Here is a 23,667-nt window from a genome sequence, read left to right as displayed (position 1 = left end):
ACCCTTATTTTGAAATTCTTCTGAATCATGTAAAAAGCACTGGAAGTGAACCATATAATTATTTACAGACCTACAGAATAAGCCCAGTTGGAAGGGACCCACAAAGATTATTGAGTTCAGCTCCTGGCCCTGCACAGCACCATCCCTWAGTCCCACCCAGTGCCTGAGAGCATTGTCCAAACACTTCCTGAACTCTGTCAGGCTGTGCTGTGAYCACTGCCCTGGGGACCCTGTTCCAGTGCCCARCCACCCTCTGGTGGAAGAACCTTTTCCTGATATCCAACCTAAACYTCCCCTGACACAACTTCAGGCCATTCCCTTGGGTCCTGTCACTGTCACCACAGAGGAGAGATCAGAGCCTGCCCCTCTTCTTCCCCCCATGAGAAGCTGTAACTGCAATGAGGTCTCTCCTCAGTCTCCTCCAGGCTGAACAGACCAAGTGACCTCAGCTACTCCTCTTACAGCTTCTCATCAAGGCCCTTCTCACCATCTTTGTTGCTCTCCTGTGAATGCTCTGTAACAGTTTAATGTCTTTCTCACATTGTGTCCCCCCAGTCTGCCCCCATCCCTGCAGTGAGGCCGCCCCAGGTCAGAGCAGAGCGGGACAATCCCCTCCCGTGCCCGGCTGTGATGCTGTGCCTGATGCCCCCCAGGACACGCTTGGCCCTCCTGGCTGCCAGGGCACAATGGCTCAGATTCACCTTGAGAGGAGCCCCAGGTCCCTTTCCATGGCTCTGCTCTCCAGGGTCTCACTCCCCAGTCTGTCTGTCCATCCAGGGCTGCCCTGTCCCAGTGCAGAATCGGCACTTTCTCCTGTTCAGTTTCATGGGGTTGGTGATTGCCCCGACCCCTGATTTATCGAGGGCTCTCTGTGGGGCCTCCCTGCCCTCGAGGGAGCCAACAGCTCCTCCCAGTTTTTTATCAGCTGTGACCTTGCTCAGTGTCCCTTCCAGTCCTGTGTCCAGGTCATTTATGGAGGTGTTGAAGGGCAGGGGCCGAGGATGGGGCCCTGTGGAACCCCACAGTGACAGATCCCCAGTCTGATGTCACCCCATTCACTGTAACCCTTTGTCCCTGTCCCCTGAGCCGCTGCTCACCCATCACACGATGTGTTTATCCAGCTGTGCTGGACACTGCATCCAGAAGGATCCGGTGACACAGTGTCAAAAACATTACTGAAATCCTAAAAGATCACATCAGCTGGCTTCCCTTGATCAGCTGGGTGGGACACCTTGTCAGAAAAGGACATCAGGTTTGATAAGCAGGACTTTCCTCTCTAAACTCTKCTGGCTGTGACCAATGACTGATTTGTCTTTCAGGTGTTTTTCAGCCCCCCCAGAATAATCTGCACACCTTTACCAGGCACTRAAGAGAGACTGRCAGGCCRGTAGTTTCCAAGCTCCTTCTTGCCCTTCCTGAAAATTGGCACATTTGCCAGCTTCCAGCCAGCTGGGACCTCTGGATTCCCAAGACCACTCAAAAGAGACATTCTGTGATGACATAAGACAGCTCTTTGAGGATTCTTGGATTCATCCTATCAGCCCCATAGATTTGTAGGGATCCACCTGGAGCAGCAGATCCTGCATGTGTAAGATTTTAATAGGCTCTATCAAAAGCCTAACAGAAAAAAAACAACAAACCACCAATATTATTGTTCATTTTATTCACTGTTCTCTCAAAGTGGCTATTTATATATTGAATTCCTGAGAGAAGGAAGTTGTAGAAACTAATTATAGTAAATGAACAACAAAAAAATGTATTTCCAAACTTACTGTAACTAAATCATTACTGGAAGTGATGTTGTTTCAAATGATACCTCCCTCCAAGAGACAAACTCAATCTCTGTKGGATCCTTCCAGTTCAATGTRTTTTGTGATTGCACCTGGCCATGACAACATCTGTATAGGAATGCCTTTGCCTTTAGGTTTCATTCTACTTCTGTTTCATAGGCAGCCCTCTCTGAATAAAAATACAGCATTTTGTAAGGTRCTTTTTTTTCTTTTCCATCTCTAATTCAGTCCTTTCCAAATGCAGTGGYAGTTTTGCTCTGAATAGCATTAAAAGTCCAGTGCTGGACTATCTCCCACTTACTTCATCAGGCCAGTATCTGGTTAGGATCTCAGTGATTCTATTCTGCATATAGCTTTTAACTATGAAAAATTAGATGAAAAATTAAAACTGTACCCATATARTTAAGCAAGGATCACCATCTACTTTCTCATGCCACTTACTGGGTCACTTCTTCAGAGTAAAGGCAGACCATAGTGAAGGGGTGACTGGGCGAGTCGCTTGGCCCCTCAGTGGTGATGCATTCTTTGTACAATTTCTGTTGAAAGTACAGAGTAAAACACACCCTTCTGCTGGCAGCTGTTTTCTGTCTGCAGCTTTGCTGGGAGGTGTTTGCAAGCTGCTGCTGTCTGTGCTTTCTTCTTTAGGAGGGAATTAGCTGTACCCTATTGCCCATGCCTTGCACACAATAGGGAAGGAAAAAGCTCTGGAAACAAAGTTCTTACCAGAAAAGCAGCCTGAGCAAGTGGACAGCTTGAGGAAACAAGTAGGGATAAGGAGYCTAAGGATTTCTGACTTGTAAAAAGCGCTATGAAAAAGGATATTAATAAAACAAAACAAAACAAAACAGTTTTATAGAGCATTAAAACATATCGTGTAGAGTACTGAAGYGAGCCAGTTCATCTCCACAATTGATTAAATCTTGAGAACTGATATTTGTATTACAGAAAATTTRAGATTTTAGTTTGCGGGCTCCTCTGCATACAGAGGGGGGAAACCCTGGTGCCTTTATGAGAATGAACAAGCAGCTAAGTTACCATGTGCCATTATGTGTCAAAGACTCTGTTARGGGTTGATTCTTTCCATGCAAAACCTGGACTGTAAATATCTGGAGAAGCCACGCATTCCCTGCAGGCTAGTGCTAGCTGGTGCCTGTGCATGCTGCAGCAGGTCTCAGTTTCACTACACATGATTTAAGAGTATATGAATTATCTAAAGCCATTCAAATTTTTACCTGTAATTTAATGGCATTTTACTTTGAAAAAAACTCACATAATAATGTACTTCTAAGGTAAAACTAATATTTTAAATAAGCCCTCACACTGAGCACAAAACCATATTCTAATTCAAATGAAAACCCTATTCCACAATACTAATTCTTAATATCTAAAGAAGAAAAATTAATATATGTTGCGGTCTTTTTAATGTATCTTGTGGTCTTTTTAAGCTATAAAATATCTACCTTTGTGCTACAGTTCATGGTATTCATGAGTCATGTTTGATGTCTTCTCTAACAGGCAAAGATTTCAACAGACACCTAAGTGCATTTCTGTTCTTGGCCTCAATCTCTGATGCCCAAACTAGTCAGGGGAAAAAAATGGCAAGAAAGGACAAGGAAGCAATCAAATAAAGGAGTCTGACTCATRTAGAATTTCAGCACAAGTATACTGAACTCACAGAAAATATGAAGTGAGCATATACACCCTATGGCTTTATTTCCTTTATTTCTGTGGGCAGAATGTAGTGGAAAATTATTTTAAAATCTTACCCTGCTGCCAGGCTTACCTTTTATGTGAGTGAAATATGCCAGTGCTTGAAGAAATTGAGACATTTGCACAGTCCTTAGGAAATTAACTGCATTTGTCTGTATGCTGTGATTTACACTAAGTGYGTATTTTCTGCACAAAATTATAGTCCAGGTTCTTGCTGCTTATAGCTGCCAGAAGGCACTTGCTCTGTTATCTGAAAGCATGCAGAAATTACAATTCTGTAAAAATTTGCTTTTTCATGACAATTTGCACATCAGAAGACCACYACTTTGTATTAGCACAGTAGCCCAGCAGCGATGCCCACAGTAGCACCTGTGACAGCCTGTGCTCACTGCCCCATTGCAGAGATGACGCTCTGCTGTGCCCTCACATCCCCCTGAGCTGCAGCTGGACATTGCACTCCCTTTAGCTCACTTCAGTCATCTTCATTCTGCCTGTTCCTACTTCCAGCCTTTCCTCTGGGCTTGTTGGGACCAGGGTGTCCACGGAGCTCTCTGCTGAAACTCTGACACATTCTGTTCATGGGCCATTGACAGCTGCTTTGCCACTGCCATCATGCCCAGATGTTGACTGGATCTAAACAGGCTCATTTGAGAAGCTGGTGATTGGCATCATAATGTATTTAATCTTTAATCCTGAAAGGACAGTGGTCRTCATCTACCACACAGAAAAAAAAAAATCCTTTTTTAAACCTCAAGTTGTTACTTCACAGTAATCTTGTCCCACAGTCGTTTCTGTATTTAGTATTAAGAGTTATTTGTTTTATAGCTATATCCCCTTACAGTCAACTTTTGCAAATACAACAGAACTAAGACTTAAAATGTTTCAGCAACCATCTTACTCCAGTCTGCATCTATCCCTTGGTGTGCCTGAAACTCACCTAATTAACTGTAAGCAWTACCAATTAAAATTTCATTCTCACTTACTCAGTTTTACATCTGAAAAGTACTTCACTTTCTTTTTGTTCCCTGATGAGGGAAACCGCACTGTTCTTCCTCCCTCATTCTGCCTTTCACATGCCCCTTCAGCCAACATTTCCCTACATATAGGCTACCTGTCCCCACAGCCATTTTTGTTCCCATCAGTAACATGACAATACTACCCTGCAATACTGACGTTAATATTTTTAATTTTTAAAATATTATTTTAATAAAATAATAATTGCCACCACTTTGCTGAAACTGCCCATCATGCTCTGTTTCCATTATCTTCTCCTGTTGCTTTTTGACTATATGAAGGCTCTTTAAGAACTTCCCAGTTATAGCTGAGGGAAAACATTGCTCCTGTTTGCTTGAATATATTGAAAAAAATTRCAATTACATTACATAAATGCTGAATTATTTTTCTTCTTCTCATGGTTTAACCCCAATYCCCATGCAGCTGCTTGCTCACAGCCCCACCAGCAGGACTGGGGAGAGAATCAGAAGGGTAGAAGCCAGAAAACTCATAGGCTGAGATAAGACAGTTTTGTAGGGCAAGSAAAAGCAACACACCCGAGTAAAGCAAAGCAAAGCAAGGAATTAATTCCTGTTTCCCATGGGCAGGGAGGTGCTCAGCCTCTCCAGGACAGCGGGGCACTCTCACAGGTAACTGACTTGGGAAAACAAACACCAGCACTCCAAATACTCCCCATTCCTCCTTCTTCTCCCCACTTTACATGCTGAACATGATGTCACATGGTCTGGAATATCCCTTTGGTCAGYTGGGGTCACCTGTCCTGGCTGTGTCTYCTCCCATGCACTCCCAGTCTCCTGACCAGCATGGCTGTATGAAAAGCAGAAAAGGCCTTGGCTCTGTAAGCCCTGCTCAACAATATCAAAAACCCTGTGTTAAGCACAAATCCCAAACACAGYCCCATACCAGCCACTGTGAAGAATATTAAATCTACCTCAGTTAAAACCAGCACACTTCTTTACACAGATGAGGAGTCATATAAATAATCACAAGACTGTCAATTTTATACAAGAAYATGAAAGCCTTCCTGCTGACATTTAATAGTTTCACCTCTCCCCAGCAATTGACTCTCCTTTCTTCTACAAATCATAGGAATGTAAACTTCTTGCATGATAGGTGGAAGGAAAGAAATGGGAATTAGGAAGCAGTTGGACTAAGAAAATAGAAAGATCAGTCTTATATATTTCTTAAGCTAGCTGCACTTTGAAAAACTACCACAAAGCAGAGTTACTGTTTAAGTYGGGTAGCAGCTGGGCTGTTCAATGCATGGTTTTTGAAGCAGAGGGGAGACAGCATTGATACCAAACTCTGTTCTTCTTTCATTCTTCTACAACAAGTTTGACAAATCTGAAGAAATTAGGACARGGAACAGCTGACTTACAGATTGCTGTGTGGTTAGACACAAGTATGTGAGTGAAGGATCTCRGCAGAAAAACAGATACTCAGCCCATATGTGATTTTATGTGCAAGTTCTTAAATGTCCTTCTATGATGTTTACATAGGTTTAGGGTATTCAATTTTAAAAATAAAAACAACAAGAGAAAAATAGAGAGACTGGATCTACCGTTTGCATGTTCTTCTTGGATCCTGGCCAGAAAGGGAGAGGAAAAAAAAAAAAAAAAGCAGTGCTTCTGCCTAAAGAGTAGGCGCTTCTGGGAACTCACTCTGCCAATACTAGCAGAAGGAGAACTCGTGAAATAAAGATCAGAAAAGCTATGATGAAAACTAGTCAAYAGCTGTCATCTGAAGACTTTAAATCCCATTGAAATGATCTTTCCAAAACAGATGTTATCGCTTAATTGCAAGGTTTGAGTTTGACATTTGCTCAGTATCCACTCACRGCCTAAGTCAAGCCAGAGACAGCAACTACAGCAGTTCAGTGTGGCCTGGAAAGTGTGCTGTGCACAGAGCTGCTCTGCACTGCCCATCTGTGCTTCACTGAAGAAGCAAACATGCAAGAAAAGAAAGTTGGAACATAATAGTCGGTCTTGCAATGCATTTGAAGAAATTTACTTTTCTATGGAGACAACACTGGTACTTTTGTCAYGTTTCCAGAAAAGATGCTGCTATTGGTCCTGCCTACTAGAAACTCACAAAATGCCTGAATTCACGGACATGTATCACTGATATTTATCTTGAAAATTAATCCTGTGTCATATTTCAAAGCCTCTCTCCTCTTCCATGGAATATGATACTGGCTTTTCCCTCTCTATTTGCAGACATCTGAAGCTGCTATGGAAGTGCTGCACAGTCATGAGATTAAAAGCACTTAAACASTTACTGATAGTCTTTATAGGGAAGAATGGTACAGATGGGAAATTTGTATTTCCAGCTAACCTTATAAGTTAGTTAGAAATAAAAAAGCTSAGGTCTTATTTTCAGAAAACTTATACATAGTAGAAATTACGGCACCATTAATCAAAACAAACAGGRGCTGCTTTCTCATATCTGTAATATTAAAGAAACTCAGGCAAATGCCATATTGCATGCACTTGTTTTGGAAGCCTCAGAATAAACTCACARACTAAGAAATAAAATGAAATTGTCAAGGAGTGAGTGAACTGTACATACAGGCTAACTGGCACATACACACAAGAAATCTCAAACAGTGTAATTCACAAGGTGTAGTYGAGAATATGTACAGACATAATCTCTTCAAGATGGCGCTATGCATCTGCAAAAGTTCATGGGCCTAACAGATATTTTTATAAAAAGGATAGAAAAGGTCATTGTTTCTTAGGGTCTACTTTTTTATTAAATGAGTCTATCATCTGACATAGTCCGGATTTATAAGATGCTTTTAAAGGAGAAAGATGTGAAGTTAGTTAAATATACAAACTTGTTGAAACTGGATTTTTTTTCTATTTGTTGATGTACAGGTTAAATAGTGTCATGTATGGAATTGTTACTTCCTAATACTGTCTTAATTCTGATTACAAAAATCACARCTGAATTTCAAATGTGTTGGGTTTTGTCTTTGTCACTCTCTCCCTTCACACACATGCAAGAATACAGAATGCAAACTAAAGCACMATCCTTTCCTATTAACTACATCACCACAATTCAGCTAGAGCCAGCCGACATTTCAAGTGTTTCTTCCATGCTTATCCCTATTTGGCTGCTGGCAGCTGAAACCACAGTGAGCACACTCAAACCATCCGAAGGAGCTTGTGAGATTTATTCCTTTATGGCAGCCAGACAGCTGGTTTATTCCTTTATGGCAGCTGGTTAAAGGAAGATGGCCAGTGCAAGCAAGGGAAACTCCTCYGTGGCATTCACTAGTGAGCAGACCACCTAACAGCAAATTCCCAGAATAAGCCACTCTTTGCTAGGGCAGCAAATGAAATGTGTACTGTAAGCATATCTTTTTAATCCAGGCAAGCATTTAAGAAAAAATTGTAAGACAAGTAAGGAAAACTTGCCAGAAGAATGGATTTAAGCAGGCCCACATCTGAGCATTGCTATCTATGTATTAAGTGCTCATGGGATGCCTCTAGCACCAGTGTTCAGCTACAGTGRTTTAACTACTGGTGTTGTCCAACAAAACATGCTGGTTGCTTACGAAAGCCATTGCAGACCACCRGGAAAGTATAAAAAATTTCAAACACATGCTCTGTGTGCTCGTAGAGGATTTCTGTCATAACATTCCAGGTTTTGACTTTTCAAACTTGGGTCCAGTAGAAAACTACACTTCCATGTTAGAAATTATCACCTTTCTACACCCTTCTTATGTCACAGGGAAAACTTCATTTTAATGGAGATGACATTACTCGTTCACACAGAACATTAGCACTTTATYCAGTCATAGATAATACAGCAATGAAACAGTGTAAACCTGATTTAATGGTGTTTTGTTTAAAAGCTGCAAGTAATTTGTGCTAGATGTTTTGTCCTAGACTTCTATAATGCTAATGCATCAAAATTTTTGAATTGTACCCCTGCCAAGCCAAACATATACCACAGATTTCAGCTCACCAAATCTAATATTAACTCACTGTCTATTAACAGCTCTTAGCCCTTAAAATGCTGAGAACACAGAAACTTAATCACAAATGCTAGAAGTAATAGAATAAAGGTTACTGTTGGTCAGCTAAATTGCAATATCTGACAATATGAYAAAATAAAATATATTCTGCTTTGTATAGGCACTGTACTGAGATTAAACAAAAGCTACAGAAAGGACCTTTTTTCCTGCCTGAAGAAAATCCACAGAAACCAGCCAGCACCATGCTGCAAAGCTTGCAGAATTCACAAAGCTCTAACTTAGGGTCTTAGACTGGAAAGAAGCATAATCAACAAAGAAGAAAAATTTACTGTCTGTACTTATTCAGAAAGCCCCTTGAAGCAGAACAATTTTGAAAGTTCTCTATGTTCCGTGTACTGTCCAGAACTAGGGCGTGTGCTGGAGATAAAAGGCACAGGAACAACCTACTTGAACTCTGATTTCAGGACTTGCTGGCTGGTTCAGCAGAAAAGTACAGCCTGGAAGGCTCCAAATAACATTTCCAAAAGCAGCAATTACAGAGGGAAAGATGCACACTGGATCAATAATATGGAAGCCACCATAAAAAAAATCTTCCATTACTCAGATCTACCAAATTGCTCTGTAGCCTTCCCCAGGCAAACGAACAAAGTAGCTACTACATCCCAAAAAATCACAGCTTATATCAGTTAGATCATAATTCATGCACTGTGAAAGGGTAAGGAAAAAGAAATAACAAAGATTCAAAACAACTATGCTAAACAGRGCAAAAAGAATGCCAATACAGATGTATCTTTTTTACTTTACAGACAGCATCAATTAGATTTCTTCCTTAGAGATTTGTGAAATAAGCAAACCTTCCTCAATATTTAAATCATTCARTATTTTTTAGGACACCAAACACAGGAAAAGTGTACACAAGAATGTACCAATTCACTACTAATTTTCTTCTTTTACTGCATTCATTGTACATTTCCTTCCTTCTTGAATTAATTTATCCTTATTTATCTGGATATTGATTTTTAAAAGGAAGTTTGAAAAATTTCATGCATTCTGTTGGCAGAAAAATTAAATCACAGTGAGAAGATACTTAAAAATTCCTGTACAAAACTGTAATACACATCCAAATAAAATATCCGAATCATTCACCTAGTTAATCTGCAAGAATCACATATTGCAATTCTTTGTGAAGCTTTCTTTTATGTAGTTAAAATTACATGTGGGCACGATATGGAGAAAATGCAACTAAAGAGTTTCATATCTAACAATCAGATTAGCCATTAAACCAAAAAAAAAACCCCCAAAAAAAAAAAAAAAAAAACCAACCAAAAAAAAGAAAAGCAAAAAACAAAAAAAAAACCCCATCATTCTTCCTTTGGGTTAAAATTTTGTATTATTTATCATTCTAGATAGAGCACTCCACATCTGTTTTCACTAGACAAATAACTCTGAGTGAGTGATCAACAAATAATTTAGTTTAATCCCATGCTTTTCAGTTATGGTATTCAGGGAACAGAAAACTGTTGCTTGATTTTACTTTTTTAGATATGTGTGGTATTAACAACAGAAAAATTTCAACGTATCTCTTTCTAATTTTTTATTTTAAAATATTTTGTATCAAAAAAGAGGAAAAAAAACCRTTTCTTTGCAGACTTACATCATGTGTTTGCTATTTTTTCACTAGCAAACTGACTGAGAGGGCATGTAACTTCCGCAATGTGACTCACTGGGAACAAAATTGTAAGAAATCAGTCAACAGCAATAACMGAAAATATATTTCCACTTCTTACAGCCAAGGGACACTAAGTACATTGTTTTGCTTTCCCCTTTGCTCAAAAGCAAATGGTACATTCAAAAAGCTTTATAAATTCAAGATACATGTCCCTGATTTTACATGCAAGAATAGTATTCCAAGTAGCATCTTTGAACATAGCACAAGTGTTGGCATTGCAACTAAGTAATATAGGAGAACATATTACTGAGGAAAGTTAAGATGCTCTGTCACTACTATTCTCCCTGTTTATTGTTYTAGTTAGGCTAGAAACAGGTTCACAAAACTTCCTGGGACAAATACTTTCCTAAGGGTAAAACCGTAAGCCGTTGCTACCTGTCTATGCTCCTTACATAAGATAAAAGTAACCTAAGCAAAGAAGTAAGCAAACTACTGCTGGACACAAACATGAAGGACATGTGTTGCAACCTTTATAGGAAATTTGTCCCTCAAACTGGAAAATGTTCTTATGTCTCTGTTTTGCTTGCCCTCTTTAGTCTGAATAAAACCCCCMTATTTCTTAAATTAATAAATAACAGCATCAGTCATGGCACACTCAAGTGGGCTGTACTGCAAGCAATCTTCTGCCTGCACTGTCTGTTGACCAAGATCAGCTATTGGCATAGTACTCTGAGGAGAACACTGTCCTGTGAAAATTGCAGTAGTTGAAAAAAAACTCACATTTAGCTAATATGGGAAGAGATTCATTTTGGAAACATTTTCAAAATGAAGGAAAGAATTCAGGAAACATCACTTATTTCCCAAGAACACCACAAATCACTTGTTAGTTTCACAAAAGCAGAGGCACAGAACAAAACATTTTAGCAACAACTTACCAATCAAGGAATAGGATATCACTTGCTAAAAAAAACCCACATGTGTATTTTGGAAGAAAATCTGATCATCAGCCAGATAAACAAGGAGACGAGTGAACTACTTTAAATGATGTAGGTATCTTGTTACGAAGATGCTCAGAACAAAATTTTCAAACATTTTTAATATTTACTATTATGTTTCAAAAAGTTTAATATTTCCAAACAGCAAGCAATTTTAAAATATAGATGAGTAAATCCTAATTAGCAGATATAACTTATATAGGTATCTTTCTGGCCTTGGTAACCTGCAGTGCAAGATGCTAATGGAAGTCTGACACCTGATGAAGATCTGATTTGTTGGCTTGATAAGTAGATGACATTAAAATTCTAAACTTTCAATCTAAGTTTTTGAAGAAGTTCATTCAGCAGCTTCACAGTCCTTTGGTTTTCGTTTCCACTATGGTTAAATCTGTATGCAGTACGGAGAAGAAGKCTATAAACTTCTTTTCTTGTATCAGTTGTCTCAGTAATCTGAAAGGAAATACCAAAGTTTAAATAATGCAATTATGTTGCTAAATGCAAAAGAATTCTTCAGCAATATTTGCAACAAAACCACAGATTTGTCCTCACCACAGAATATGTGAGAAGTAGTTTCAGCCCAAGGTATCTCTTTTCATAYATCCTAGTAGAAATGGGCAACTTTGAGATTTCTGCTGTTGTCTCTAATTTAAGTGAAACAAATCAAGAGGCCAGAAAGTTTTTAAAAGAATCACAAATGGATACATTTGTAAGAAGTCATTGCCATAGAAAACAACTAAAAGCACATGAAGGTTCTGCATGTATTTGGGTACATTCCAGYCTGTAAGCTTTCAAAAGTAAAAATAAATCCCTGCCCCAGAAGACAACAAAAAACCCAGGAAAAGACCCTAAGCTGCAATTTTTGCTGATCAGGAGGAACTTGACTCCTCATTATCTGCTGCATTAAACCCAAAGTTTCCTATGCTACACAAAACCACAGCCATGCATCCCAAATCAGTTCCACACCATTCTAACTTTCATATATTGCCTTTAGTCTTTTTCAAATAACATGGACAACCTGCCTACACACTTGTGGGTATAAACACACAGTCAAAACTACAGCCTGATAAACTCAAAAACTGGTCTACAACAGCTCRTGACCACCCTGCGCTGGGGAATACTCAGAGTTTTGAAGGTAAGTTATATTCCTATCTATGAAGAAGCAGAAGATTGCCTTTGGTCCTCCTTCAGGGGTTTAAAGCRGCAGGCTAGTATATTACAGCAAAACAGCTTAACAACTGCACTCTCTTCATGAAGAGAAACTAGAAATAGCAGTCTGTAAAAATATATACAGTCCTCCTAACTTTATCATTACATTCTTATGCTGAGAAGAAAATTATTTGTGAACTTGCATCTAGGATGTGAGAAATATCCTAGCCCTTTCYAAACAGAAAATGTTATATCTCTTTAGTCAGCCATCTGTGTCATAAAATCCGACACCTTACACATGCCATATACCCTATACAGGTCTATGCATAAGACCACAGTGCTGTGGTCTGAATGGACAAACTTTTGTAAGTGTTAAACCTACACAGTAGAATAGGGGCCATGCACTCCTTACAAGAATATGGTTTTGTAGTTMGGAATGGATTTGTAATCCTACACTGAGATAGCTCTGTTTGACTTAGGAGACAAAAACACACTTTATAGTTTGCACCTGAAGGCTGTCACCAACAAGAAGATACTGCAGCAAGCTTCCAAACTTTTTGTCCTCTTCATCTCTTTTCACACCCTAAGAGACACTGTCTTAGTTCTTCACTCTCTCGTCTCTCAATTACCACAGTGTTTTCTTCASTGGCTTTGTTAAGCACCAAGCTTCTGCCACATCAATGCTAAGACATAGTAACCAGCTTTCCACCTAATGGAAAACACTGAGAAGAGAGTTCCACCATCTCTGCAGTAGCTGAACAATTTAGGCAGTAATTTTTATGGRAAAATCAAAATGTTTGCACATGCTATCTATACCATGTGCAAATGAACTGTAGGCATTCCTGAACTGCAAGCTGTTACTACAACTCTTTGTACATCTGTATAGTCATGACAGCAACCTTTTCAGTGAGATCGAGGAATTAATGGAAAATATTTTAACCATAGCTGAAATAAGTATGTAGCAGGTGAGATAAAGCTGCTGTAGCCATGATCTTCTTTAATTCTCCGTTATGTGTTTTCTTTATTAAGAGGTAGAAATTTATATCCAAAATAGTACAGTAAATGTATATTTTACTTAACCTGAAAAAAAGGGAAGAAACACTTACATGGTAAATGCATTCCTGGGCAATCTTACAACCACCAGGTGAAAAGAGCAAAAAGTTGATCAGAAGATGTGTTATAAGCTGCTGGTTACAACACTGCTCTGTACCCATTATCCTGTTTATGGCAGGCTCCAGATCTTTGAGAGAAAGGTCTGTACAGCTGAAGAGTGTCATTAGATAATTGTAGACTGATTGAGCTTCTACCTGTAGAAAATAATTTCAAAGCATGCARGATCAGAAAAAGTAAAGGTCAAATCTAGGCTATTTTTCTTTTGGATTTATTCACCAAGASAAAACTGAATCCTTGGAGAAACAACTCAAACATGAAAAGAGTTYGAATTTAAGCAGCAGGAAAACCAGGGAAGGAAAGGCTGTACACATTTCTTTTACACTGATTCACACACACAAATGTGRACAGAATGGACTTTTTATATTCTTTGGTATGACACATGTAGCAGGCAGGGCATGAAGCCAGGATTTTACTTTTTTTAATAATATATGGAAATGGAGAAAGTCCCTCAGCAGAATATGGTCCGATTTTTGCATTGTGGGAAAAAGAACAAAGCCTCCTCAAGGGGTCATTTCAGCATTGCTGCTATAAATCAATCAAATCCCCATGCAGCCTGAACTTAGCTGATAAAATGTTCTGGTAAGAATGTGGGTTTTAACTTCTTCCTGTGTTGTTCATAACTTAGGTTTTTATGTTGTGAGTTAGACAATAAAACCTAATTTTTACTGGGAGTAGGGAACAGAAGATTTTGGCACCTCTAGAAAAGGAACTATAAGCAACAACTGCAAAAAAATCCTAACAATAATTCTGTTCACTATATTAAAAATTAACTGAAAAAACTTGTAGATGGAACAAATGAGTATCTGCTGGAACAATAGAAAAGTACACCACTGCAGACCCAGAGGAAAAGGATATCTGTTTCTCAAGTATATTCATTTGGACAAGTTTTTTCAGACATTTATCTCACATTGACCTACCCTTTTAAAAATTTCACATAAAATAACCTGAAAAAGCTGCTATTCTTGCATTATGCCCACAACTACATGTGAAGCGCAAATAATACCAGGATCTACAGAAAGGTGACTGGAATTCCTCACAATTCTATATCTTTCTGTGCATCCTACGTGCCAGAGACTGCAGATGGGTAGCAGACTGCTCCAAGAGCTCACATACCCTAGGAATTTCATTCTTAGTGTCCACCTGCAACWTTTGTTCCTTCAGTGTTTCAGAGCCTAAAGGTATGAAAGGAGTGCAACAAAGGAATAAATATTGAGGAACAGAATATTTAGTCCTGCACATATGAGTGAAGTTTAGTGAGTAGCAAAAATAGCCTTTTTCTTCTCTAAATAATTTAAACCCTTTGTATTACACTCTGGCTGATACAAAGGTGTTACCCAAAGTACCAAAATCTTAAGTCAAAAGTGCATACCTTTCCAGACCAAAATAATGCTAAATGAAAAGTACTCCAGATTGATATCTGCCAGAAGTTCCCATGCTATGTTAATCCTTAACTAGTGATAGGTGCAGGGGCTGAGGTGGAAACCACTTCATTTGAAAGGACTGAGAGCTAATCTKCCAAAGGACAAATTAAAAGAAAAAGCAAGCACCTAAATGAAGGCAGAAGCTTTGCATGAAGTGTGGGAATGCTTGAAGTAGCCTGACCTGTGCAAAAAGAAAAGGTCTTAGTTTAAGTACCTAAGAGAAGAATGATAATGAACTGGGAAAAGATGAGACACTGTGTGGGTTGTCAGTAAAAAAGCTTTTTTCTCAACTGAAGCTTGTCTTATGTTATGACTGAATAACAAACTGATGGAATAGGGGACACACAGAGAGATGATTCCATWTATGGGACAAAGTGATTTTATTCTGTGGTGTTAGAACAATATTCCATACATCGATCTGCACCTGTAGTCCTACAGTTTCATTCATTCATGTTTATTGCTCATGTATTGCCTTCTTTTCCAAAACTTCATTCTAAAACAAATCTTGATTTCTTCATTTCACCATAGCTCAAACCTAATTCTGCCCAGGCAACATCCCATGCCCTCTCCTAGACTATAAGAAATTAAAGAGAAAAAAATTTTACARGTGATGGGGATGTGATCTTGCATTTGTAGTGCCATCTGGGAGGCAGGAGGGGAAGGAAAGCAGATAAAATATTGCATAATACACTGCTGTACATGGACCATTAGATGTAAATCGAAAGTGTCATGTTTTACTGCTGTAGTGTGCTGAGCTGCATTTTTAAAACWAACAGAATCCATTTTCAAATTAAGGAAAATTAGGCCTTTTGAATCTGGGCTTCCTAGATACAATTAATTGGGCTAGATCAGACTTGCATAATAGGTTTTCATTATAGACTTTCATGTATTTGCTTGAATATAGATACACAGCACTCTTCATGCAGTACAGTGTGTCAGGCTAGAACAGTCTCCTTCTGTTACAAACCTAGCATGTGGAAATATCACATATATTACAATATCTCATGCCAAAAACTGGTAAGTATACTAAGAGAAATCAGAATAGATGGGCAAGGTTGTATTCAAGGCTGTGTTTGCAAGTACCAGTTTCAACTGCTGTGATTTCTCTTCTTTCCTTCTCAGAAGATGCCATAAAACAGGAATGCTGAATTCTACCACACTGATTTAAACAATACCATCACTGGGGTAATTTTATTTATGATTAAAAACACCCYAGTTATCCAAAAGAAAGCCAGGAAGGTGCTAATCTATATAACATACTTTAAAAAGAAGAAAAATATTTTCTAAATGTCACAAGAAAATTTAAAAAAAACAAACTTTCAACTTCTTCAYTTCAACGCAGTTCCCAGAGACATTGTAAAGTCAATACCTTTAATTTTTCTGGTGTGCACTATTTGTTTTACAGCAATAAGGTATGATCAGGCTATTGACTRCTTATTGCCACTTACTATCACCACATTACCCACCATTGTTTGAGTCCTTTGTTGATTTTCATTCTTAGGACAGTAGTAAAATGCCAGCAGCCACAGCACAGCATCTGATTCCACAGCAGCCTTCATTAATTGTTCTGCTGCAATATCCAGCCATTCTCCAAAACAAGCAGCCAAAAACCAGATTTCAAAAAGGTCAGTGAGAGAACTAGAAAATAACACAGATAAAATTATGTATTTCTCATTATTCAACATTTTTAATTGTCTTAAATTAGCTACAAAGGGTGCTGGCAATTTACTTTAAAAAAATGTCTTTAAACTACTCTTCAACAGAGAATCCCTTACCAGCTAAGCATAGAGCCAAGTATTACTTAATCTATTATCTGAAATCATGATCAAGCAAGACACACCCAATGCTACTACAGATTAACTCTGACAGAAGAACAGGCTATCCTTAACAGCAATTTCTAATAAACTGTGATTAAACACTATGTATGAAAATATACACAATAAACTTTATACCTACTATTTATACTCTAGCTGCAGGATTTCAAATACTGTAAATCGTATATCAAGTATTATACTCTAACATACTGTTGCCTTTCACTTTCTCTCTGTTGCTTTCCAGGGTTAATTTCTGCTTTTTGGTAATTCATGAAGTGCATCTTTTTTGGTAATTCACGAGGAATTACATTTAGATGGACTAAATATAATTTTCAAAGTACATTTTTAAGTATGTCTCCTGCCTCTTAAAACTCATGTCTTTAATGAAAATTTTGAAGGTGTTTACAACAGGATTATTGCTGTAAGAAAGGAACACCACTCACTCCACACTTTCTCACGTGCATTCGTTTAGCAAGGACTACAGAAAAGAGAAGTAATGRGGAGATGCAAACTCATGGTAGGTGTCTCTGAAGCAAAAAGTTAAACTAAATGTGCAAGGACAAAAAGAAGCACAGCTAGATTAAGAACCAGGAACAATTATTCCTAAGAAATCTGGCAAAACTTGAAAGAATTAGAAGGTTTTCTTAAGTTTTACTCCTGGGGATTCAAAAAGCTGCTGTGTCACCTCCACAAGGAAAGTACAAGAGATCTTAGAAATTTCAAGAGCTGATGAAGTTACCATTATCTGTAAGATGTTTCACCTTTATAGTGCATATTTTGGAGTTCTGTCCCCACAGCTGTTTCTGCCCACTCTGTCGTGGTACCTATGCTCCATTGTCATTGCCAAAAGTGGCTCTTCACTTTTTCTGGGATTTGCCCTCACAAAATGTACATGAGTTCATCAATCAAATCATTTCTGATTTAAAAGTCATGTAACATTTACTGTTCACTGAGACGACTACATATAACAATAAATCACAGCACAGAAGCAATCTGTTGATTAGAAGGGCACAGAAAGGGCCTTGCATTTGGTATTAAAAAAAAMCAAAAAACTGAAAACCAACCTATATAAAAAGAGGGTACTTGATATAAGAAGCAACAGGATATGCTGTATAACAGTATTTTTTTTTCTCCTCTGTAAATCTTATTAAGTAGAAAGGACACAGATTCAGGAATAAAGCAATAAAAGAAAATTGAGTATGGTTTCTTCATGGATATTRGTATTTAAAACATGTTAGATCCATTTTCTTTGTAACTCAGACGGCTTTGGTAGAAAACAATTGTTGCAGGAGTTCCAAAGGAAGTAGGAGTATATTCTGGCAAGTACACTATTCAAACTAGTGTACTTCAAAACAAAGGGGGAAAAAGACTATGTATAAGCCCARAAAAAGCTGAGCAAAAAAAAAGGAGAACAGATCTGGTTATATTATTTCAATGCATTATGATGGATGACATTTATTTGTTCTAAGATTCAGTTACGTGTTTCTTTAAGAAGTCAGGGTCAGCTATGGGTCACACTCCAAGGACAGAAAGGTCTGACACACTTCAGGGATGAACAGGCGAGACATAGCACTGAACTGCAGCTCATACAGAAAGTGAGAAGCTACCAGCAGACAGCCTGGCCTCAGAGGAAACAACAAAAAGCTTTTTTCTGCCACTCAGCAAAAAAAAAAAAAAAAAAAAAAAAGCCCCCACGAGTTAACTGAAACCAAGCATGGTTGCAAGCATCTTTGTTCCAGTACACAAGGGGAAAACTGGAACAGAGGGGCTCAACAGCAGCCATGCAAAAAGGRACTTGGGRRTACTGACTGACAGCAGCTGAACATGAGACKGTTGTGCCCAGGTGGCCAMGAAGGCCAATGSCATCCTGGCCTGGATCAGCAAYAGTGTGGCCAGCAGGACCAGGGCAGTGATTGCCCCCCTGTACTGGGCACTGGTGAGGCCACACCTCAAAYGCTGCATTCAGTTTGGGGTTCCACAATTCAGAAAGGACATTGAGGGGCTGGAGTGTGTCCAGAGAAGGTCAACAAGGCTGGTGTAGGATCTGGAGCAGAGATCCTATAAGGGGCAGCTGAGGGGGCTGGGGTTGTTTAGACTGGAGAAAAGGAGGCTCAGGGAAGAGCTCAGGGAAGACATTACTGCTCTGCACAATTGCCTGAAAGGAGGGTGCAGCCAGGTGAGGGTCAGTCTTTTCTCCCAGGCACCAGCAAGAGGACAAGAGACACAGTAAGCTGCACCAGCGTAGGGTTAAGGCTGGACATTAGGAGGAAATTCTTCACAGAAGKGGTGATTGCATTGGAATGGGCTGCCCGGGGAGGTGGTGAAGTCACCATCCCYGGAGATGTTTAAAAAAGACTGAATGTTACACTTGGTGTTGACAAGGTGGTGTTTGGTCATAGGTTGAATTTGATGATCTCAAAGGTTTTTTCCAACCTAGTTGATTCTGTGACTCTATGATCTTGTTTTGCCAATCTGGCTGGCCTCAGTGGTCTCTGTTTCCTTTGATGTATTTCAAGTTAAAAATCAAATTTAATTTTTTTTTTTAAATTTAAAAGCTGTTTAACATAATTTGAACAGTTTATAGGTCTCAGTGCAGACCTAAGCAAACTTGCACCCAAGTTTTATCTGAGTCAGGTCTCATCACACTCCTGATAAGAAAGAATTACAGGGCAGCAGTAATTTTTTTTTTCAACAAAAATGATACTGCAATCTGGCTATTGTATATTTATTAAAACAATAAAGAAGTTTGCAGTTTGGATATTTGCAAAAGCCCACAGAAAGACAAGCCTCTTCATAAAATAGGGTTAAAATTTGTGATGGAGGAAAGGGAGAATAGACAAATAAGCATTTCCATAATGCAGCCAGATATTGGTTGAAAGGAATGACAAGACTTTATTTCCTCAAAGCCTTACTGGTCAGGTATCAAGATGCTAAAGRGCTCACATTCAGTAAGTGATCTAAGCCCTATTCTTAAAAACAAAGCCTTATTCATAGAATAATAAGAAAATTATGAAATGTAGCCACTAAAAACTTCAATTGACACAACCTTTTGGAAACTAACACGCAAAGGACACAAGTTAGAAGATCTTATACTGCTTACCTAATGTTTGTATCTTCTACTAAGGCTTTGAGCATGTCCGAAATGTGTTTCAAGTGTTGAGACCAATATGTAGTTGGGAATTCTGAGGATGGAGAATGAAAACAAAACTCTTAAAATGATAGCCTCTCCAACTAGAACATAACAGTGAAACATTAAGCTAGCTATAGGATTTCTCCAACTTGATTCAGTTATCATAAAGTAATTAAAATTCCATTTTAAAATTTCCCAGTTTTCAATAATACCTATTACTGTGTTTCATAAAACAATTAATTGATAAAGCCATGAGAGGAAGTACAGCTAGGAATACTGAAATGAGGCTGATGTTCCTTTRTGCAAATGCTACCTCAATATTAATATATAATCAGTGGAGTAGCATTCTCACTGTACTGAGCTTTAATTACTGTTCATAAAAAGCTATACCACATTGAACAGTGATTTCTTAGTCTACATGAACAGGCAAGCTGAAAAAAATTAGGTTTGCAATCTAAAATATCAGAATTGAAGGCTCAGACAGAAACAGAAAGCCTATTTCTTGTGAAATACATATGAATTTTTCCACAATTACAGTYATTGCTATTATAACGTAAGAAAATGTAGCATTTTTACAATCTCTGTAACATGGCTTCATTCCTACACAATTATCCACCTTTTCTTTGTTTTTGACTTTTGGTTTAGTTTTCTTTAAAGTTACATCTGTAATATTGTTGCATAAGAATTAGAGGTTCCGTCAGAAAAATACATTAAAAGAATATTATTAAACTGCTAAGTCAAACACAGCCCATTAAGAAAATGGCAAAAGTTCACCTCTACCCCTTTAAAAGTTATTTTAAGACATATACACACCATGCAGATTGGTAATGCTGCAAATATTTCATGAAAAAACTTACCAAAAGGACGTCTGACTAAACCTCTTACAAGAGGCTGGTGATGGTACGGAAAGTATGCCTTCAGTGGAAATTTATGCTAAGATACAAAATCATTATTTTAAGAGGTTTCTGGTCAGTTTTCAAAACAAATCCATAGTGAATAAGCTMATCTAAGGTAGTAATTAACAATGAAGCAAGAGAATAGAAAATTAACTCTATACTTAACTTTAGGATTTTACATAAAGAAAGGGGATATTTAGGAAATGCTTTCTTATGAAAAATAATTTATAGATTTTAAAAGCATATGGATCAAAGAAGATTCAGAGCACGAAGAAAATGTCATCTTAATGGTCCTACTATATTTCCCTGTAATCACGTAAGTTTTCCTCTTGATATGCAGAGCTTAGAAGAGATGCAAGTWTAATTTCATTTTCCAGTGTAAACAGATTCACAGATCATATTGAATTAAGAACTAATAACACCTACAAGAATCTGATTGTGTGGTGTAAATGATTGCCATCTGTACAAAATGGAAACCTAAAATTCTTAGGATCTGATCCAGGACCACATAGGGCAGTCACAGATAACAGACTGTTTTTCTGAGTACGTGCAATTTGTAAACTGTGAACGCTGCTCGTGTAACTGAGAGTAGGAGTAGCACAGCTTTCATCTTTTTGTTCTGCAAACAGGTACTACAGGCACATCTAACATGTGGCATGGATGTGCAAGCACAACACCAACTCCCCTTGAGACAGCCAGAAAGCCAGCCAGGCCCATATGGTGGTGATSACTGGCATAAAATCTAGTAACTACCAGAGTACAGCAGGGTCAGTACTGGGTCCAGTCCTATTTTAACATCTTCATTAATGATGTGGATGAAGAGGCAGTGAGTTCTCTGGGCGAGTTTGGTGATAACACAGAATTGGGAGGAGTGACTGATACATGAAAGGATTGTGCTGCCATCCAGAGGGACCTTGACAGGCTGGAGAAATGGGCTAACAGGAGTCAAATAAATGTCAACAAGGAGAAAGTACAAAGTCCTCCCCTGAGGAGGAATAAACCCAGGCATCAGTATATGCTGGCAGCCACCCAGCTGGAGAGCAGTTTGCAGAGAATGACCTGGGGACTCAGTGGACACCGAGGTGAGCGTGGGTCAGCAGTGTGCCTTGCAACAGAGCAGTGAACGGTATCTCGAGCTGCCTTAGGAAAAGGATTGCTACAGGGTCCAGGGAGGTGCTCCTTCCCCTCCTCCCAGCACTGTGAGCAGCCATTCTAGCAGCCTAACCTGAAATACTATGTCCAGCTAATGGCCAGTTAAAAAAAGCGCCACAAGCATCATTGAAGGGCTGGAGCATTTCTCCTATGAGGAAAGGCTGAAAGAACCTGGAGAACGCCTGAGGGGAATCTACCAATGTATAGGAACACCTAAAGGGAGGGTGCAAAGACAAAAGAACCAGGATTTTTAAAATGCTGCACAAGTGACAAGATCAGATGTAGAGGCATAAACTCAAACATGGGAGGATATGTCTGTATATCAGAAAACACTTCTCTAATTTTTTTTTCACTTTCCATTTTACTCTGAGATGACCAAGCACTACCACAGTTTGCCCAAAAGAGCTTTAGAGTCCCATCTGGACATAGTCCTGGGCAACTGGCTCTAAGTAGCTCTGCTTTTGAGCTGGGGAGTTGGACAAGATGATTTCCAGAGGTCCCTTCCAATCTCTAGCACTCTGATTCCCTCATTTGCGCCTTGGAATTATTTTTTAGGCGTAAGAGGGCATTTAGCTAACAAATCATCTCTTAAAACACAGAACAGGAATATGAACTATATAAAATGTGATAGAGCTGTAAATCTAATRAAGACTGTATTTAATAACTAATTTCTTTTGGGATATACATGCATGCATCTTATAAACAAACATAATGACACATTATCTTCCTACTACTTTTTCTGTTCTGTCAACAACAGTTAACTGAAATTACAGCACGTGAATACAGACACTCTTAGTCTATATATCACTGCTACAGTAAAATTCTAGAGGTCTACTTGTCAAGAGGAATTAGGCTAATTAGAAAAATAATGATCCCTATAGCAAAATGCATATTGCAAATTAACTTGCACCAAAAATTCCCATGAAAAAGTAGACCCTTGATACTGTCAGTAGTCGCAAAGACAACCACAGAACATGCTACATATGAAAACGGTATTGTGAAGTGGAAAACAATTTTCAGCATACTGTGTAGGCAAAGCAAAAAAAGGTGATATGAACACAGTATTTTAGTCAATTCTTGCCTTATATATGCCATCACAAAATGCAAAACAAGGTAGAATAAGACAGAACAAGTTTGTTGTGTGGCTGGTTATAATAATTGCCATGAAGTAATAAGAAATAAATATTGAACACTGGTTTAAAATATGTATTCATCTCTTTCCCACATGAAAACCAATAATAATTTTGAAACRATTGACAGAAAATAATTAGCGGTGAAATTATAATTTCCATCAAATACAAATATAAACTTTAACTTCATAAATTTACAAGCAGCATGACGCCAATATCCTCAGGTCAGCTTTCACTATCACCACAAACTTGAAGAAAATCTGCTAGTACAAACATATCCCAACAGTGCTCTCAGTACACCCAYTCTTAAATTCCTTCTTCAGAAATTAGACTTTTTCTAAGTAGGTTTGAACCCATGTTCCATTCATACTGTTTTCAGTCTCTGAAAACATGGAAGGAAAAAGACTATCCTCAACCCAGTAGCACTGTTTTTCACACAGTGAAAAGTTTTTTGCCTTTTTTCTGCAAACCTTGTTCTCTCTAAATGGTCTACGAAGTTATTATAAAAGATAGCTATTTCTGACATGTAACACACTGCAACAGAGAATCATTCTCCTTCTATCATGCAAGTTTGCCTAGTGTTTTTTTTTCATTTAATGTCTATAAATTACAGAAGTCTCAGTGACCAGGCAGCRCCCCCTTCAT

At 38.5% G+C, this 23,667-nt stretch overlaps 1 protein-coding gene across 3 annotated transcripts in view; it reads right to left on the bottom strand.

Moving 5' to 3' along the window:
* Nucleotides 1–9,826: 9,826 nt before the first annotated feature.
* The window catches only part of FANCC (FA complementation group C), a 78,247-nt gene continuing 64,406 nt past the window's right edge, over nucleotides 9,827–23,667 (bottom strand). For 2 of the 3 annotated variants that reach the window (XM_057369980.1, XM_057369981.1), the window contains exons 11-15: nucleotides 20,702–20,777; nucleotides 19,815–19,896; nucleotides 16,367–16,538; nucleotides 13,413–13,613; nucleotides 9,829–11,610 (exon numbers count right to left, since the gene is read on the bottom strand). In XM_057369980.1, coding sequence (XP_057225963.1) covers nucleotides 11,467–11,610; nucleotides 13,413–13,613; nucleotides 16,367–16,538; nucleotides 19,815–19,896; nucleotides 20,702–20,777 — 675 coding nt within the window. In that variant the 3' untranslated portion in view covers nucleotides 9,829–11,466. Of the gene's footprint in view, nucleotides 11,611–13,412; nucleotides 13,614–16,366; nucleotides 16,539–19,814; nucleotides 19,897–20,701; nucleotides 20,778–23,667 lie in introns of all 3 variants that reach the window. The other variant, XM_057369982.1, reaches the window with a different exon arrangement.

The sequence above is a fragment of the Malurus melanocephalus genome, unplaced genomic scaffold (genome assembly GCF_030028575.1).
Source record: "Malurus melanocephalus ecotype Western Australia unplaced genomic scaffold, MMel_1.1 scaffold_117, whole genome shotgun sequence".
Classification (NCBI taxonomy): Eukaryota; Metazoa; Chordata; class Aves; order Passeriformes; family Maluridae; genus Malurus; species Malurus melanocephalus.
The sequence above is the reverse complement of the archived record's forward strand: the minus strand, read 5'-3'. Positions and strand labels throughout refer to the sequence as shown.